The 20,000-nt window shown below is 35.6% G+C and overlaps 2 protein-coding genes across 5 annotated transcripts in view; one reads left to right on the top strand and one right to left on the bottom strand.

Moving 5' to 3' along the window:
- The window catches only part of Eh (Eclosion hormone), a 32,898-nt gene extending 21,985 nt beyond the window's left edge, over positions 1-10,913 (top strand). The window contains exons 2-4 of one of the 4 annotated variants that reach the window (XR_011046700.1): positions 7,770-7,861; positions 8,319-8,526; positions 9,259-10,913. Coding sequence is in view for 1 of the 4 variants with exons in the window: in XM_068388614.1 (XP_068244715.1) it covers positions 7,770-7,861; positions 8,319-8,463 (237 nt within the window). In the remaining 3 variants the exon portion in view is untranslated. Of the gene's footprint in view, positions 1-7,769; positions 7,862-8,318 lie in introns of all 4 variants that reach the window. The other 3 variants (XR_011046699.1, XR_011046698.1, XM_068388614.1) reach the window with 3 other exon arrangements.
- Positions 2,076-6,596, bottom strand: LOC137654385 (uncharacterized). Its single transcript, XM_068387982.1, has 4 exons — positions 6,454-6,596; positions 4,751-5,102; positions 3,544-3,750; positions 2,076-3,239 (listed from the first exon to the last, which is right to left on the bottom strand). Exons 2-4 carry the CDS (start codon positions 5,100-5,102, stop codon positions 3,217-3,219), a joined length of 582 nt encoding a protein of 193 aa, XP_068244083.1. The 5' UTR covers positions 6,454-6,596; the 3' UTR covers positions 2,076-3,216.
- Positions 10,914-20,000: the final 9,087 nt, after the last annotated feature.

Raw genomic sequence — 20,000 nt, 5'->3', positions numbered from 1 at the left:
AGACCATAGTACAGAGGCTATGGCACTATTTAAGAATCCAACAGTTAATATGTGAATTTGGTCTTGTCAGTTTCGAGATGGGTGACATAGGCATAGGTCTCGCACCTGCATTCCATATATCAATGCATATGAATTGGCAACAGACTCCAGGAGTCTGGTGTGAGAGAAAATGAATGCCATTGTTTTTAGAGAAATTGGTAGAACTTTTGCACAATTATGTTCACAGAAGTGACAGATGTCAACTGAAATCATTAATGTTCATTGAATTGATTCATGTTCACTGATGTTTACTGAAGTGATAGATGTACAGTCACTCATAAAAATTGGTGGATGTACGGGTGTTTGAGAGAGGTTTCCATTTCACCCCTTTCTAGACGACAGGTGTCTGGGAGCGTGAAACAGGTTAAATACTTGGCAACCCATTTGAGCAGTTTTTGGCTCCCAGAAACCTGTCGTCCAGAAAGGGGTGAAATGGAAATTTCTCTCAAACACCCGGACATCCACCAACTTATATGAGTGACTGTACACTGAAGTGACTGATTTCTAATGAAGTGACTGATTTCTAATGAAGTGACTGATTTTTAATGAAGTGACTGATTTTTAATGAAGTGACTGATTTTTAATGAAGTGACTGATTTCTTATGAAGTGACTGATTTTTAATGAAGTGACTAATTTTCACTGGATGGTTGTGGTGGCCTGATGGTAACTTCCTTGCTTGGTGATCGCCAGACTGGGGTTTCGAGTCCCGCTTAGACTCGTTAGTTTCTATGATCACTGCAACCTCACCATCCTTGTAAGCTAAGGATAGGAGGTTTGGGTGAGCCTATAGGTCTATCTGCTGTGTCATCAGCAGCCATTGCCTGTCCCTCCTTGGTCCTTGCTTTGGTGGAGAGGGGGCTTGGGCGCTGATCATATGTATTATGGTCAGTCTCTAGGGCATCGTCCTGCTTGATAGGGTAATGTCACTGTCCCTTTCTCTGCCATTCATGAGCGGCCTTTAAACCTTTAAGTGATTTATGCTCACTGAAGTAACTGATGTCCACTGAAGTGATTTAGAATGATTTATTATTAATTTGTTCTCATCATTTATTTATTTCCTTATTTCCTTTCCTCACTGGGCTATTTTTCCCTGTTGGAGCCCTTGTGCTTATAGAATCTTGCTTTTCCAACTAGGGTTGTAGCTTGGCTAATAATAATAATAATAATAATAATAATAATAATAATAATAATAATAATAATAAAGAACAAATACATATCGACCTCATACTAGAGGCGTGAACTCTTGCATTTGTTAAGCATTTAGTTGAGGCTAGAAGACAGCACATCTGAATAAAAGTAGTTCATTGCTCATTGTCTATTGTTGTTGATCTGCTTTCTCCACAAGCTTGTCTCTTTTTGAGGTCGCTCTAATGCTTTTTTGAACACATTCTTCCATTTCCTTTGTCCCAATTGATACTCAAAAAAAAAAAAAAAAAAAAAAAAATTATATTTTCGCTACCTAATTATGTCTTGCAAACATATTTAGGTTTCTCTTATTTGTGACCTTTACAATTAATACTCGAGAAAAAAAGAGAAAAAAATCAGCAGTTATTTTCGCTACCTAATTATGACTTGTCACATATTTTGATTTCTCTTATTTGTGATCATTAAGTCAAAAGGAGCCAATTGTGGGGACCCTGTAGCCAATGTTCTTAAAACTGTGGGTGTGCCATGACCCTTTATGCCTTTGTTTGTAAATACACTGGACAGAGGCTTAGAAAGAAGGATTTAGTGGTATTATATCTTGAATTAAACCCCAATGCTAATTTGGTTTGAGGAAAACTTGAAAATATGTGTTAATAAAAGAATTTTGATTTATTATACATATAATAACAAAAATACAAGTTTATTTGTGTGGGCGATCTTATACTAAAACCCTACCATCCATAAATAGAATAATCCTAATTTACCAGACACATAAGAAACTTTCAAATTGGGGGAACATCCCCCAAGGGGCGAAATATATTCAGTCTGAAATCAAAGGGTAAATAATATATCAACTTTGAGGTCAAATGACCAAAATATATCAAAACTGAGGTCAAAGGGTAAATAATACATAAACTTTGAGGTCAAATGACAAAATATATCAAGTCTGAGGTCAATAGGTCAAAATATATACTCTCTGAGGTCAAATGACCAAAATGTATCAAATTTGAGGTCAAAGGGTAAATAATATATCCTCTCTGAGGTTAAATGACCAAAATGTATCAAATTTGAGGTCAAAGGGTAAATAATATATCAAATTTGAGGTCAGATGACCAAAATGTTTCAAGTCTGAGGTCAAAGGGTAAATAATATTCTCTCTGAGGTCAAATGACCAAAATGTATCAAATTTGAGGTCAAAGGGTAAATAACATATCAACTTTGAGGTCAAATGACCAAAATGTATCATGTCTGAAGTCAAAGGGTCAAAATATATCAACTTTGAGGTCAAAAGGTCAAAAAGTATGAATTCATATGGCCACATTGTTTCCTCACTGGAGAATTACAGGAAACAGAGAGTGACAGTATTTTTTTTTATTTTATATATGATAACAATAAGTATAACGAACTAACAATGAAGCAACTAAATATCACAAAAGCGTATAGACAAAGAAATAAAGTCATAAAGGTTTAAGTTAAAGTCACAATTCACCTCTACTTGACTTTGAAAAGCAACGAAGATAAAGCAGTCGAATGATAAAGTAGCCAGGAAAGTAATGAGTCACTTTATCACTGACTTTATGAAGCTCTACACAAGCATACAATTGAGCAACAGAAATAAGATCAAGAGTCGTATTAATAGAGGTCCAAGAAGTATGACTAATATAGATTTAAAACACTAGAGTGGTTAGACGTCACCCTTTATCACAGTCTTTAAGAGGTCTATTAAATCAATATTTAAAAAGAAAAAAAAATGACAGTTTTTAAGAGGCCTATTAAATCAATATTTAAAAAAAAGACAGTCTTTAAGAGGTCTATTAAAAAAAAAAAAAATCTTAACTTCAAAACGCTCTTTCTGAATCCTTGTACTGATGATACTGAAAAATAACCATTGAAGACGTAATGAATGATGTTGATTGGCGTTTTTATCAAAACAGGAACCAAGTTTTGGGGTAATTTCACCAGAATATTTTTGATGCACAGTTGGAGGTACAAGACTCTCTCGTCCTTTTCATAAACATTGGTGAAGGCGTTCATCCCAATTGTGGAAATTCATCTGTAAAAAAAATTGAGGATTGTGAAAGGAAACGTAGTTTCAGTGTATACACACACACACACACACACACACACACACACACACACACATATATATATATATATATATATATATATATATATATATATATATATATATATATATATATATATATATATATATATGGATATTAAACAAACTATTTGTAAAATATAATGCAAATAGATCACATCAACCTACACACCTTTAAAAAAACCATCAAATTTCTCCACCTAACTTACTGAAAAAAAAAATAAAAAAAAATCGACTAAGTATGTATACTTACTAGGGAACATAAAATGTCCAGGTCTCTGCGGGGCCATGCATACATGCTGCTGAGTGCAGATGCTGAAACAACACAGCTGGGCAGGTATGCACTCCATGTGCCCTCGGCAGGGCATAGAGTATATTCCGAAGGGCATACCCTGGCTAAAACACATTGAACTTTGATAGGGGCATCTCGGGATGTAGGGTGCTATCTGGCTGATGGGACCTGTGTAACAAGATGTCTTGATTAAGAGACCTTCGCTGGATAATTATCTATATATTAATACGATAGCGAGTGTGTGACACTTTATAGAAAACGGAAATAATTCTATGGAATACTCTTACAAATTCATGCTTTAAAGAAAACAGAAATAATTTCATGGTATACTCTTACAAATTGACATTAGACTTTGATTACTTAACCAAAGCACATCTTATACAGTTTTCCCAATTTTGTCTTTAGCACCTGTCTCTTTTAAATATTAGGAAAAAATTGAGTTCTATCAATTTCCATAAATTACATTATAAAATTAATCTCGGGACATTTTATTCAAACATGTATAGGTTAGGAACAAGATAATTAGTATTGAAAATATCATTTCATGTAATTTACATGGGTTCCGCTAGTTATTATCAGTACTTTTATCATTATTATTATTATTATTATTATTATTACTATCTAAGCTACAACCATAGTTAGGAATAGGATGCTATAAGCCCAATGGCTCCAACAGGGAAATAACCCAGTAAGGAGAGGAAATAAGGAAACATAGACTAGTGTGCATGAGTATACCCCCAAGCAAGAGAAATCTATTTGAATGAAAGAAGTGATAAATAATTCTAATAAAAGAAGCTTCTCATGGGGAATATAAAGTTAAGTTTAGGGAGGGAATTTATTGTAAATGAAATTCCATTATCATTTAACTACCCCCAATATAAAAGGTATATCTAAGAAAGTATCTTAGGCTGTGCAAGATGTGAGCAATGATTAAAGAAATGATATAGTATGAGAGTAACTATAACATGAAAAATATAAACTCAAAAGTCTTTTAAATTATGAATTATATCAAATAGGGTTGATAAATGTGCAAAACATATTTTGCAATATAATCATGATTTTAAATATTCTAAGAAGCAAATAATCTTTTACTATAAAGCTAATTTTGAGTGCAGCAGGACATAGAATTAAATGGCCATATTTGTATGATTTTTAGATAATCACTTACTATCACAACACTCCGGCATACCCATATGGTTTACGCAATACTGGCTGCAGCCTCCAGAAGAATACGGATAATTTGATCCTTGCGGGAAGAAACTGTTCGGCATATTTGGACTGTAAGGAAAGTATCCCCCTCCCCAACGGTTGACTCCGTTTTCTGTGGAGTTAAACTCAGAGATATGGTAGAATCGGTTTTCTTCTTCTCCGTTTTCTGTGGCGTTGAACGGGATTTCCTTTCCATTTTCGTCCACATATTCGTCCACTTCGTTCCCTATTGGAATCTTTCTGTCCATGATACCAGAAAGACAGATACCTACGCCGCTAAGGAACAGCAGGGCAGCAAGTAATCTTTGCATCTGTAGAATAAAAAAAGCGAAATTACCTCATTTAACATTGCAATATTTAAATTTTTACTTGTCGGAAAAAGTTTACTCGTGAGAATCATGACACTGAAGTAAGGAGTTATTATTATTATTATTATTATTATTATTAGTATTATTATTATTATTATTATTATTATTATTATTATTACATGCTAAGCTACAACCCTAGTTGGAAAAGCAGAATGCTATAAGCCAAGGGGCCCATCAGGGAAAATAGCCCAGTGAGGAAAGGAAGCAAGGAAAAATAAGATATTTTAAGAAGAGTAATAACATTGAAATAAAAATCTATTATATAAACTATAAAAACTTTAACAAAACAAGAGGAATAGAAATAAGATAAAATAGTGTGCCCGAGTGCACCCTCAAGCAAGAGAACTCAAGAGAAACCAAGACAGTGGAAGAGCATGGTACAGAGGCTATGGCACTACCCAGGACTAGAGAACAATAGTTTGATTTTGGAGTGTCCTTCTCCTAGAAGAGCTGCTTACCATAGCTAAAGAATCTCTTCTACCCTTACCAAGAGGAAATTAGCCACTGTACAATAACAATGCAGTAGTTAACCCCTTGGATGAAGAAGAATTGTTTGCTAATCTCAGTGTTGTCAGGTGTATGAGGACAGAAAAGAATCTGCAAAGAAAAGGCCAGAGTATTCGGTGTGTTTGTGAAATCAAGGGGAAAAGGAACCGTAACCAGAGAGAAGGTTCCGCTGTAGTACTGTCTGACCAGTCAAAAGACACCATAACTCTCTAGCGGTAGTATTCCAGCGGGTGGCTGGTGCTCTGGCCAACCTACTACCTTTTGCAGCACTTCATTTATAGATCTTTGGCATAATAGATTTATCATATTTATTGTTATCACAATAAATGATTATAATCTATAGTGGCTGAATTAGTGGTGGAGCCCAAAAGGGCATTTTACTGGCTCTTGTAATAATAATAATAATAATAATAATAATAATAATAATAATAATAATAATAATAATAATAATAATAATAATAATGACGATGACTAACTTATCCTTCGATATTAAATCAAATTACTTTTCTCCTCAGTTTGATTGTTATTCTCAATTTCCTCTATACTTTCATCTTAAATAATTGATATATATATATATATATATATATATATATATATATATATATATATATATATATATATATATATATATATATATATATACATAGTGTGTGTATGTGTGTGTATAACACATTCATAATAACTGCTTCAGGAATTCTATAGTGACCTTAACATCATCGTTATCATCATCACTAGTAGTAGTATCATTAATAGTAGTAATAATAGTAGAAACACTTAAGTACCTCACCTTTGTCACGGTCAATCCTAAACAGACTTCCAAGTGAGAAAAAAAAAACTTGAACCAAGAAATAACGCGTCTTTGGGCCGGAGAATCTTTAGCGATCAGGAGTCTGCCGTGGCCGGTGGACGAATGACTACAATTACGTAGTGGTCAACGTATTTATGAAAAGGCAACAACCCATCAGACAAAGGGACAGGTGTCGGACAATAACAAACATTAACATATATCTATGGAACGCCTCATTTTTTGATATTCCGGTACGTCACCGCCATTACTTTTTCCTTCTTTGTTCTTACCCACTCTACTTTTTAACCGATTGCTTTGTTCCCTTCAGGGGGCAATCCGGGACCTTGTTAGCACGAACAAATGATAGTTAACGGGGTATTTTAAAACAAACAAAGGATAGGCGGGGACAGATAGCGGCATCTGCCACGGTAAACTGGTTTAAATGTGTTCATGTCCAGATGGAGACGCATTTGATGGCTTCTTTGTTTTTGCCTGATCTGGTTTCCAAAAGATACAATGTCATGGGAAACATTCTGCTACGGTAAACTGGTTTAAATGTGTTCTTGTCCAGATGGAGATGGATTTGATGGTTTCTTTGTTTTTGCCTGATCTGGTTTTCCACAGGTACAGTGTCATGTAAAACATATATTACTGTCCAATGGCATAACTCAGGTCATGCTGGTCCGATGCCAAGACGGTAAACTAAATTACTGACTCTATCCAATGCAATATGGTTTACTCATTTTTAATTACCTGTACCCAAGGTCATAATCTATATCTGAGTCATAGTCTGTATCAAGGATGACCTTCGTTCAAAGGGATTAACCGGTGATGAAGTGTGGGACAGAGGTAGATGGAGAACGCTAGCCAGAAACATCGACCCCACATAGAAGTGGGAGAAGATGCAGACAAAGAAGAAGAAAAAGAAGTCTGTATTATAGTAATCTTGTATTATGTTCTTTTCTTAAAACCGACTTCTCTGGATTCATCAAGAAATTTACCGTTGAAGAATCCACTTCTTTATACATACTTTATTGTTGCATATTTTTTCTCATTATGGGCTCGGTGATCTCACAAATAAGACGAAAGTACTTATTTCAATAACGTATTTTCCAATTTTCCTTTTATGGCTATAATACATACAGTATACTGTAGGTGTGTGTGTGTGTGTGTGTGTGTGTGTGTGTGTGTGTGTGTGTGTGTGTGTGTGTGTGTGTGTGTGTGTTTGTGTCTGTGGTTGTTTTCAACAGTTTTTCATTTATTCTATGTATTTTATATATTTCAAATATTTTACGTATTTCATATATTTTCCACAGGTTCAGGTCCGCGTCCTTGTCCTCAGCGTCGTTTGCTTGGTCGTGTTGGCGTCCCTGACGCAGGCTGCGTCCATCACAAGCATGTGCATCAGGTGAGTCCAGCTCATTAACCTCTGACTAGTTGAATAATAATAATAATAATAATAATAATAATAATAATAATAATAATAATATTAACGACGATAATAATAATAATAATAATAATAATAATAATAATGACGATGAAGATAATAATAATAATAATAATAATAATAATAATAATAATAATAATAATAATAATATTAACGACGATGAGGATAATAATAATAATAATAATAATAATAATAATAATAATAATAATAATAACGACGATGATGACAACAACAACAACAACAACAACAACAACAACAATAATAATAATAATAATATTAATAATAACGACGATGGTGATAACAACAACAACAACAACAACAACAACAACAACAACAGTAATAATAATAATAATAATAATAATAATAATAATAATCTGCAATCTCTCTCTCATATCCCCATCTTCTTTTTGCGTGGCAGGAACTGCGGCCAGTGCAAGGAGATGTACGGCGACTACTTCCACGGGCAAGCCTGCGCCGAATCCTGCATCATGACCCAGGGCGTCAGCATTCCCGACTGTAACAACCCCGCGACGTTCAACCGATTCCTCAAGAGGTTCATCTAAGATCGATCTAAATAAAATGTCCTTTTTATTTCGGTTAAGATTCCGGCCCAGACGAAGAGAAAGGTTCCTGAAATAGTTCCGACTCCTCCCTCTCTGTTCCGTCTTCAACAAATCTCAAATTGAGTGGATTGCAGATAACGCTGGTTGATTTAAACTCTTAAGAAAGTGCAAGAAGTTATTTTGAACCTTAACAAATAATTAATTTTGGTAGATTCCGGCCCAGATGAAGAGAAAGGTTCCTGAAATAGTTCCGACTCCTCCCTCTCTGTTCCGTCTTCAACAAATCTCAAATTAAGTGGATTGCAGATAACGCTGGTTGATTTAAACTCTTAAGAAAGTGCAAGAAGTTATTTTGAACCTTAACAAATAATTAATTTTGGTAGATTCCGGCCCAGATGAAGAGAAAGGTTCCTGAAATAGTTTCGACTCCTCCCTCTCTGTTCGTTTAACGCGAGGCGTAAATTTGTCTTCAACAAATCTCAAATGAAGTGGATTGCAGATAACGCTGGTTGATTTAAACTCTTAAGAAAGTGCAAGAAGTTATTTTGAACCTTAAAAGATAATTGATTTCGGTTAAGATTCCGGCCCAGATGAAGAGAGAGGGTCCTAAATTAGTTCCGACTCCTCCCTCTCTGTTCGTTTAACGCGAGGCGTAAATTTGTCTTCAACAAATCTCAAATTGAGTGGATTGCAGATAACGCTCGTTGATTTAAGCTTTTAAGAAAGGGCAAGAAGTTATTTTGAACCTTAACAAATAATTAATTTTGGTAGATTCCGGCCCAGATGAAGAGAAAGGTTCCTAAACTAGTTCCGACTCCTCCCTCTCTGTTCGTTTAACGCGAGGCGTAAATTTGTCTTCAACAAATCTCAAATTGAGTGAATTGCAGATAACGCTGGTTGATTTAAACTCTTAAGAAAGTGCAAGAAGTTATTTTGAACCTTAACAAATAATTAATTTTGGTAGATTCCGGCCCAGATGAAGAGAAAGGGTCCTAAATTAGTTCCGACTCCTCCCTCTCTGTTCGTTTAACGCGAGGCGTAAATTTGTCTTCAACAAATCTCAAATTAAGTGGATTGCAGATAACGCTGGTTGATTTAAACTCTTAAGAAAATGCAAGTTATTTTGGACCTTAAAAATTTCCTTATTATCCATTACCTCCTCGTCAGAATGGTATATGATAATTTGGTCTCCTTTCCGAAAAATCCAAACTGTTGCCGAGGTCTCTCCTACGCTTGATTTTAAGCTAACATTTCTTAAGTTTTTTTTTCTTTTTTTTTTTTGCACCCATAATCTATAAATTTGTTTCCTATTTGCTATTTGATCTATGGATATCCCAGGTTTTGAGATTGATCATTAAAGATAGGAAATAATTTTGACGTAAGTCTTGGGCGTCTAAATATTCTTTGCAATTGCAACTTATAAGTTTGGGATAAGGAGCAAAATTGAAGTCGTGCAATTTTACGAAGTCATGTTGCACAGGCATGGTTCTGCACGACCTCAATTTTGCCACCAAAATAAAAAGAATGGCTGCTTGAAGGAAAATTTGGCAGTAAAATGCAAAGTGAATCCCGATGATGTGCTCTAATTTCATTATCTATTTAGTTGTTTCAAGTTCGCACGAGACCTTCACATCCTGGTGGCAATTGGTGTTATGGCCTAACCGTCCTAAATATCTTTCACTTTACTCCCAAAAGTAGTAATTTCTTCACTTATTGAAAGAATACTTTAATTACAAGTAGATTTGGTTGGGGTTTCATCTACTTTTATGTCTGAGTTTTATCGTACTTGCCATCTTAAACTCTCGTATCTCGTACTTCCCACCAACATTTCCTAACGACGATGTTGTCGAGTTCACGATTTTATTATGAGATGGAAGTAAGTCTACTCTTTTTTGTCTGTACTTAGCAATCAACTAAGCTAAATTTAGAGCCGTCTCGATATTATAACCTTTTGACCTTTTGTCAAGCATGCATAAGGTCAAGTATTCAAACTCCTCGATCTGCGTCAAGTTAAACATGAGAGGGGCGGAGATAATCTTCAGTCTCATTACAAAGTATTACGCATAATTACTGTATATTCTTGGATGGTGCAACTATCTATATAGAGATATATAAAAGATAAGATTTCTGACAGTATTGTATACATAGGCGAGACTATAAGTATATATAAAAAAAATATATAGCTATATATACAGCAAGGCCTGGCATAATGCTCTGTTGTGGCGTCATCTAGTGGTAGTCTGTTGAAGCTAAATGTGAGAAGGGCAGCTGTCGAGAATCCACTGTATTACGTGAAATCTGATCCAAAATAAAATATCCCGAGAGGTTTCAAGGTGCAAGAGCTGTGTCTGTGGTTGTTTTTATTTACCTGTATATGCTGCATTACATGTGCATGTCCAAAATGTCCTCATTTGACTCCCGTTTACAGGAAAGATTAAACATATACGTCTTAGTCTTGAGAATTTCGTTTTATCTGCCCTTCCATGTGCGTAAGCAAACAGTAACGGTTATGAACTGTAATATTTTCTTGAAATTATTACTAATCATTACTAGTCTGGACATAAATAGGGTTCGACTGAAGGATCTGATATAAAAGATGTTGAACATCTGTATGGTAAAAGGCAAGAGTTAAACGGATGCAAGGTAAAAGGCAGAAAGCCAAGAATTTGATGACAAAAATACTTCCGATAACAACATTTTGTTTTGATTTAAGAGAACCATTCTAGAGATACTATAAATGATGCCCTAAAGGGTGTAATACAATAGATTTGTTTGCCCAATTTAGATCCGTAATTGCTATGCATATTAATGCCAAGGATTGTATAATAATAATAATAATAATAATAATAATAATAATAATGAGGAATCTTCATAGATTTATGGGAGTCTTTAGAAAGTTCGTTTAGCGATTTGTTTACAATTTTCTCGAACTCTGGCCGAAAATCACAAATGTTTATTTTTTGTAATCTTGCTTTTCTTGAATGATAATAACTTGTGTCATACTATCAAGAATTCGCAGTGGAAATCTAAGTTAAGATTGTGGGGCTGTGGTGTCTGATGTGGTAACGTCCCTGACTGGTGAACGCCAGGCTGGGGTTCGAGTCCCGCTCAAACTCGTTAGTTTCTTTGGTCACTGCATCTTCACCATTCTTGAGAGCTAAGGATTTGGGATTTGGCGGAGCATAAAGGTCTATCTGCTGAGTCATCAGCAGCCATTGCTTGGCCCTCCTTGGTGCTAGCTTGGATGGAGAGGGGGCTTCAGCGCTGATCATATGTATGTATGGTCATTCTCTATGGCATTGTCCTGCTTGATAGGGCAATGTCACTGTCCCTTACCTCTGCCATTCATGAATGGCTTTTAAACCTTCAAACCTTCAAGATCTTGAATGCTGGTTGTATATCAACGTTGCACACAGACTCATGCAAATACGCACCCACACAAATCTGGATATCTGGATTTCCATTTATCAGCAATTATAATTCTATTCACTATCTCATACCAAAACATATAGAAAAATTTCTTCGAAGCTGTCATCAATTTTTAATTTGAATCGCAACCTTAATAATGCCTCTCAAAAAACATTCTAAATTTTCATTCAGTTTCAGAATCTATCTAAAATGTAATCAAGTTTCCTCCTATCCTGTAACCAAATCTTAAACAGAGTTTTTTTTTTTTTTTTTTTTTTTTTTTTTTTTTTTTTTTTTTTAATCGATCGATAAATTTCGAAACATCTCAGGTATATAACGATGGCATGACAAACAAACCAACCAACAAACAAGCAAGTAAGCAAACATTGGTTAATACATAAATGAATTCCAACTTCGTTGAAATAGATTACCTGATTAGGTGTAATTAGGAAAATGTAGCCTCGTGTCATGGCAGGGAAAATTTCTTGATGTTTATGGCAAAGAAAAATCCCCATATTTTTTCAGATCAAGTACGTAAAACATTACCTGTAATTGAGCGTATCGATTTGGTATAATTCCAGGATATATACGCAAGAGAACATGACATGAAGAGACCTATTTCCAAGATCATCATCATTATCATCTCTTCCTACGCCTATTGACGAAAAGGACCTCGGTTAGATTTTGCCAGTCGCCTCTATCTTAAAGCGTTTAAATCAGCAATTCTCCAATCATCATCTCCTGCTTCACTCTTCAAAGTCCTAAGCCATGAAGGTCTTGGTCTTCCAACTCTTCTAGAGCCTTCTGGAGCACAGTCAAATTTTTGTTGAATTATTCTCTCCTGGGTAGTGCAAAAAGCATTGCCCAAACCATCTCCATCTACCCTTCACCATGATTTCTTTCACATATGGAACTTGAATAATCTCTCTGATAGTTTCATTTCTGATCCTGTAGTGCCATTTAACTCCCAACATGGTTTTTAGAAGGATATGGGAAAACTATAGAAGATTATGGCTAAAAATCTTACAAAGAAAGTCTATGGGGAATTTGTATGAAGAATACGAAACATTTCAACTACTCTGTTATAGAATGTAATATATGAGGACCACGATCAATATGCATAAGAGAGAGAGAGAGAGAGAGAGAGAGAGAGAGAGAGAGAGAGAGAGAGAGAGAGTGGGTGTGAGATAACCTTATACCGAATATAATGTATTGTTATTTTGACCTCTTTTTTCAATGTATTTTTTTAATTTGTAAGAACACTTTGAGTTATATATAAGCTATGGACTAAGAGAGAACCTCATACGTGTTATTATATCACAAGACAAGCTCGAGTACACTCCTTCCGGGTAACGAAGGTAATTTTGATTGTCCTTGTAGTACCTACTTGAGGGAGTCGATGGAACAATACCGGATAATAGAGTATGCAAAAGCCTTTATATACACAGATACACACACACATACACACACGTATAGGTGGAAAGGCTTCATGTTGAAATACATGAATTCACACTCATTTATGTATGTATATATGAATATATAAACAGTAGATTATATTATAATGCAATGGAACATGAAATATTGGAAGGAGAACGGATTAATGAGATGGAGTCCTGTAAATATTTGGGAACTACGATCTCTAATACAGGGTCTTTAGAATTGGAGTTTAATGAAACTTTGAAAAAAAGCAAATCAGACAATGGCTAGGTTAGGTAAAATTTGGAAATCAAATAGCCTGAAATTATATATATAAAAATCAGGCTATTTATCAGTTTAGTGAGATCGGTGTTACTGTATGGACATGAGTCGTGGTATGGCAATGAAACAATATCCAGCAGATTTTTTAGATTTTAGAACAAAGGCCTCGGAAGAATACTGTGAGTTGAATGACAGGACAGGATTAGAAATTAAACTATAAGAGAGATTACTCGCGTGCCATATTTGGATGAGATCATGATGAGGGGTAGATGGAGATGGTTTGGGCATGCTCTTCGCACTCCCCAAAAGAGATTAGTTCACTAAACTTATAACTGGGCTCCGCAAGGCACTAGAAGAGTTGGAAGACCCTGACCTACATGGCTGAGGACTATGAAGCGTGTAGTAGGAGATGATGAATGGAAAAGTAATGATTTTAAAAGCTCAAGATAGAAACGACTGGCGAAATCTAATCGAGACCCTTTGCGTCAATAGGCGTAGGAGGAGATGATGATGATGATGATGATGATGATTATATTATACCCATATATATATATATATATATATATATATATATATATATATATATATATATATATGTAATAGAGAGAGAGAGAGAGAGAGAGAGAGAGAGAGAGAGAGAGAGAGAGAGAGAGAGAGAGAGAGAGTTTATAGTTAGTCGATTGGTAAGCATCCAGCCGGATCGTACCACGGACCTTTCATACATAACTCCAATACTATACTACTGAACTACGGCAACGCAGCATTTTGTCATTAACTTTGAGACTTCAAAGAATGGAATGTTTTTGGTTTTTTACCTGAATAACAGATGATTATAATCAGTGTTTGTCAACAAAAATATCCTTTTCTTGTTTGTCAACAAAATGTATTCTTTTCATCCAAACATTTCACGGTTCTTGTGCTGTTTTTTTATTAATTTATTTTTATTACTGTTATAACGTTATGTTTTGTTATCAGGATTAAAAACAAAAATGTTTTAATTCATCTGTTATAAAAAAAAATGTTTATTCAAGGATTTGATTCTTTTGCTCTAGAATTTCGGTCACTAAGAAAAATGGAGAGAGAGAGAGAGAGAGAGAGAGAGAGAGAGAGAGAGAGAGAGAGAGAGAGAGAGAGAGAGAGAGAGAGAGAGAGAGATGATACTCTGTTAGTTTTTTTCACGTTTACAATTTCAATTTGGAACAATATTAAAATGATTTGGAGACGACATTTGCTTTGAGAGAGAGAGAGAGAGAGAGAGAGAGAGAGAGAGAGAGAGAGAGAGAGAGAGAGAGGGGGGGGGGGGACTTTTTCATCTCTACACTTCTGTTAAGACTCGAACTGTCGTCTTTTTGTTATCGAAATATATCATGCTTTTAACTTGGCCAAAGAGAAGCGAAATTACTCTATCAAAAAGAACAATATTTTTAAAGTCTTCATTTCTTTTATTAAAGTTATAATGTATATTTAATTTTGGAACTGTCTCCAAGATCTACGTTATAATAATAATCTCCTTGAATGCAGTTTTGATACGTGCTATCTAAAAGTCTTGTTCTCTAATCTTGGGTAGAGCCATAGCCTCTGTACCATGGTCTTCCACTATCTTGGGTTAGAGTTCTCTTGCTTGAGGGTACACTCGGGCACGTTATTATATCGAATTTCTCTTCCTCTTGTTTTGTTAAAGTTTTTATAGTTTATCTAGGAAATATTTATTTAAATGTTCTTACTATTCTTTAAAATATTTTATTTTTCCTTATTTCATTTCGTCACTGGGCTATTTTACCTTTTGGGCCTCCTGGGCTTATAGCATCCTGCTTTTCCAACTAGGTTTGTAGCTTAGCATTTAATAATAATAATAATAATAATAATAATAATAATAATAATAATAATAATAATAATAATAATAATAATAATAATAATAATAATGTCATTTCTGGAGAGGAGGAAACTGGGTATATATATATATATATATATATATATATATATATATATATATATATATATATATATATATATATATACACATATATACAGTATATATATATGTATATATATATATATATATATATATATATATATATATATATATATATATACACATATATACAGTATATATATATGTATAATATATATATATATATATATATATATATATATATATATATATATATATATATATATATAGATATATATATATATATATGGATTCTGCTTCTGATAAACTCATCATTTGCTAAACTATGAAGCTTCTATAGAATATAACGCGAGAGGACATTAAAGGAAGATGAACATAATCAAAGGTTTAAGTCCGCTCATGAATGGCAGATGCAAGGGCAAGTGACACTGCCCTATCAAGCAGGACAATGCCCTAGAGACTGACCATATATACGTATGATCAGCGCCTATGCCCCCTCTCCATCCAAGCTAGGAGCAAGGAGGGCCAGGCAATGGCTGCTGATGACTCAACAGATAAAACTATATGCTCTCCTAAACCCTTCATTCTTAGCTCACAAGGATGGTGATGTTGCAACGACCAAAGATACTAACGAGTATGAGCGGGACTCAAACCCCAGTCTGGGGTTCACCAGTCAGGGACGTTACCACATTGGCCACCACAGCCCAATTATATAACAGATTAAGAGAGAGAAAAAAGATAAATCAATTTTAAGAATAGTTAAAAAAAAAATCTCAGTTTGGACACTCACAAGTGAAGCCAAACTTAGGACTATTGCTATGCACATGGACTGGTTAACAGCCCAGGTTTGGGGAACATTGGTTATATGGTCACACTTGGATTAGAAATAGCTCAATACATTATCTGAGGTGACGCATTTGCCATAATTAGTGATGTAATTTCTCATGGATGGGTGACCTCTCATGAAAACCTATCGGAAACATCCTTGCCTAGCGATATGCTGGACTGGGATTCGGGACCAGCTGAAGATCGATAGTTTCTTGTAGTTTTTGCAGCTTCACCATCTTCGTGAGCTAAGGATTGCGGTGTTGGGGGAGACTATAGGTCTACCTACTGAACCATCAACAGCCATTGCCTAACTCTCCCTGGTCCTAACTTGGGTGGAGAGAGGGCGTTGATTATATATGGCCATTATCCTGCAAGGGCATTTTCAATGTCCCTTGCCTTTGCCATTCATGAGTGACCTTTGAAATATTTAAACCAACAGTGTTAAAAGCTCCCGTACCTTGCAGGAGACCTAATGAACCTGATGTAAGCTGTACTGTAGTACCTACTGAGCTATCAGCAGCCATTGCCTAGCCCTCCCTGGTCCCAGCTTGGGTGGAAAGGGGGCGCTGATCATATATGGCCATTATTCTGCTAGGGCATTTTCAATGTCCCTTGCCTTTGCCATTCATGAGCGACCTTTGAAATATTTAAACCAACAGTGTTAAAGCTCCCGTATTATTATCATTATTTTTATTAATTGCTAAGCTACAACTCTAATTGGAAAAGCAGGATGCTATAAGCGCAGGGGCCCCAACAGGGAAAATAGCCCAGTGAAGAAAGGAAACAAGGAAAAATAAAATATTTTATGAACAGTAACAACATTAGAATAAATATTTCACATATAAACTTTAAATAATTTAACAAAACAGGAGGAAGAGAAATTAGATAGAATAGTGTGCCCGAGTGTACCCCCAAGACTAGAGAACAATGGTTTCATTTTGGTGTGTCCTTCTCCTAGAAGAGCTGCTTACCATAGCTAAAGAGTCTCTTCTACCCTTACCAAGAGGAAAGTAGCCACTGAACAATTACAGTACCGTAGTTAACCCCTTGGGTGAAGAAGAATTGCTTGGTAATCTCAGTGTTGTCAGGTGTATGAGGACAGAGGAGAATATGTAAAGAATAGGCCAGACTATTCGGTGTATGTGTAGGCAATGGGAAAGTGAACCGTAACCAGAGAGAAAGATCCAATGTAGTTGCTACTGTCTGGCCAGTCAAAGGACTCCATAACTCCGTAGTTGTAGTACCTCAACGGGCAGCTGGTGCCCTGGCCAACCTGCTAATTGCAGGAGACCTAAGGAACCAGCTACTGTCTGGCCAGTCAAAGGACTCCATAACTCCGTAGTTGTAGTACCTCAACGGGCGGCTGGTGCCCTGGCCAACCTACTAATTGCAGGAGACCTAAGGAACCAGCTACTGTCTGGCCAGTCAAAGGACCCCATATCTCCGTAGTTGTAGTACCACAACGGGCGGCTGGTGCCCTGGCCAACCTACTAATTGCAGGAGACCTAAGGAACCAGCTATGAGCTGTACTGTAGAGAATCTGAGTAAGCGATAAGGTGTGAAAATAACTACGCAAACATACGAAGACTCAAAGACCCTGGAAAAGAGAGCGATTCCAGTCATTAGAATGCATGTCCGTTAACCCCAATGGTGACTCATTATTGCGGGGAAAACAACGCACCTGCAAAGAAAGAACAGGGGAAAACCAGGAAATGACCCTAGCCATTGTTATGATGCCTTATCCTAACGTCACTTTTTACGAACCGGACATTTGATCCGCTTTCCGCCGGAGGAAACCTAGATTTATACATACAGTACATTTCGGGATGGCTGCCGATGACCTATAGTCCATTTCTTTTAGCGAGGCATATTTGCACCGACTCGCAGCGATGCCCTTTAAGCTCGGAAAAGTTTCCTGATCGCTGATTGGTTAGAATTATCTTGTCCAACCAATCAGTGATCAGGGAACTTTTCCGAGCTAAAAGGGCACCGCTGAGAGTCGGTGCAAATATGCCCCGCTAAAAGAAATTGACTATAGAGTCCTAGAGGCTTCCCGAAACCACACATCTCTAGCTCGCAAGGAGTGTTAGATTGCAGACATAATAGAAACTATAGAGTTTAAGCATGTCTCGAATTCCCGTCTAACTGATTGACAGGCAGGGCTTTTTCCAATAGGATAAGCAGAGGCTGATGAGAGTTTTTTTTTTTTTTTTTTTTTTTTTTTTTAATGTATTTCTCACCTCAGATTAACTACATTAACGAATACTACCAAGACCAATATACCGAATGTTTATAAAATAAGCTATATTCAATGGGAATGATAAAGTCTTCTTTAAAAACCTTAAAAGAGAATCTGCCCCCTCTCCTCATTGGATGATAAAGTGAAAAGCAAAACACTGAAATCCACAACAGTTGAATTAACGAAAAATATCTGCAGGTATTATTATTATTATTATTATTATTATTATTATTATTATTAGCATTATTATTATTATTATTAATTTTATTATTATTATTATTATTATTAATATTATTATTATTATTATTATTATTTGCTAACCTACAACCCTAGTTGGAAAAGCAGGATGCTATAAGCTCAGGGACCCCAACAGGGAAAATATCCCAGTGGTGAAAGGAAACAGGGAAAAATGAAATATTTTAAGAAGAGTAACATTAGAATAAATATTTCCTATATAAAATATAAAAAAAGATTAACAAAACAAGAGGAAGTACAAGCATAAATAGCGATGCAAGTCTGTAGCATTCGGGTAATGAGACTTGTTATCTTAATAGTAAAGAAGAACAAATCTTCTTTTACACGGTCTGCTTATCTCTCAAGTGACTATAGTCCATTTCTTTTAGCGATGCATATTTGCACCGACTCGCAGCGGTGCCCTTTTAGCTCGGAAAAGTTTCCTGATCGCTGATTGGTTGGACAAGATCATTCTAACCAATCAGCGATCAGGAAACTTTTCCCAGCTAAAAGGGCACCGTTGCGAGTCGGTGCAAATCTGCCTCGCTGAAAGAAATGGACTATAGGTTTCACGTTCTTCACTACCGTTGAATTATCTCCAGACAGAAAGTTAACTGTTAACTGTTGTCGGTTGAACATGAAATTGCGTGTTACGTTTATTATGTCCTTTTTGCCTGGAGTTTATGTATATATAAACGGATGTTCTGTAATAAAGTTACTCAGTTGCTTTCATCCTGCCTTCTTAGTCACAGCCTCTTTCGGCCCGTCACAAGACAAATGACCATCTCGACAGGACCTGTGTCGTCTCAGCGAGGGGCCGGTTCATTAATGTCAGCTTGCTTGAGTGGAGGAAGTCAGGAAACGTGTGCATTGGGCTTTGGTGTTGTAAGAATATTGCTGATGATCTTTATAGATTATGTCTTCTTTCATACGCTTATATGGAAATATTCATTTTAATGTTACTGTTGTTAAAATATTTTATTTTTTCCTGTTTCATTTCCTCACTGGGCCGTTTTCCCTGTTGGAACCTCTTGGCTTATAGCATTCTGATTTCCAACTAGGGTTGTAGTTTAGCAAATGATAAAAATAATAGTATTTTATATTTTATATAGGAGATATTTATCTCAATGTTACTGTTGTTAAAATATTTTATTTTTTCCTGTTTTATTTCCTCACTGGACTGTTTTCCTTGTTGGAGCCCCTGGCCTTATAGAATTC

Source organism: Palaemon carinicauda, chromosome 15 (assembly GCF_036898095.1).
Source record: "Palaemon carinicauda isolate YSFRI2023 chromosome 15, ASM3689809v2, whole genome shotgun sequence".
Lineage (NCBI taxonomy): Eukaryota > Metazoa > Arthropoda > Malacostraca > Decapoda > Palaemonidae > Palaemon > Palaemon carinicauda.
This window is presented reverse-complemented; position numbering and strand designations above follow the sequence as displayed.

Coding starts and splice junctions, on each gene's coding strand:
- LOC137654385 (XM_068387982.1), bottom strand. CDS start 5,102: ATGCAAAGATTACTTGCTGCCCTGCTGTTCCTTAGCGGCGTAGGTATC. Junction 3,751..4,750: donor TATGCCGGAGTGTTGTGATA/GTAAGTGATTAT, acceptor CTTGTTACACAG/GTCCCATCAGCCAGATAGCA. Junction 3,240..3,543: donor TGGACATTTTATGTTCCCTA/GTAAGTATACAT, acceptor TTTTTTTTACAG/ATGAATTTCCACAATTGGGA.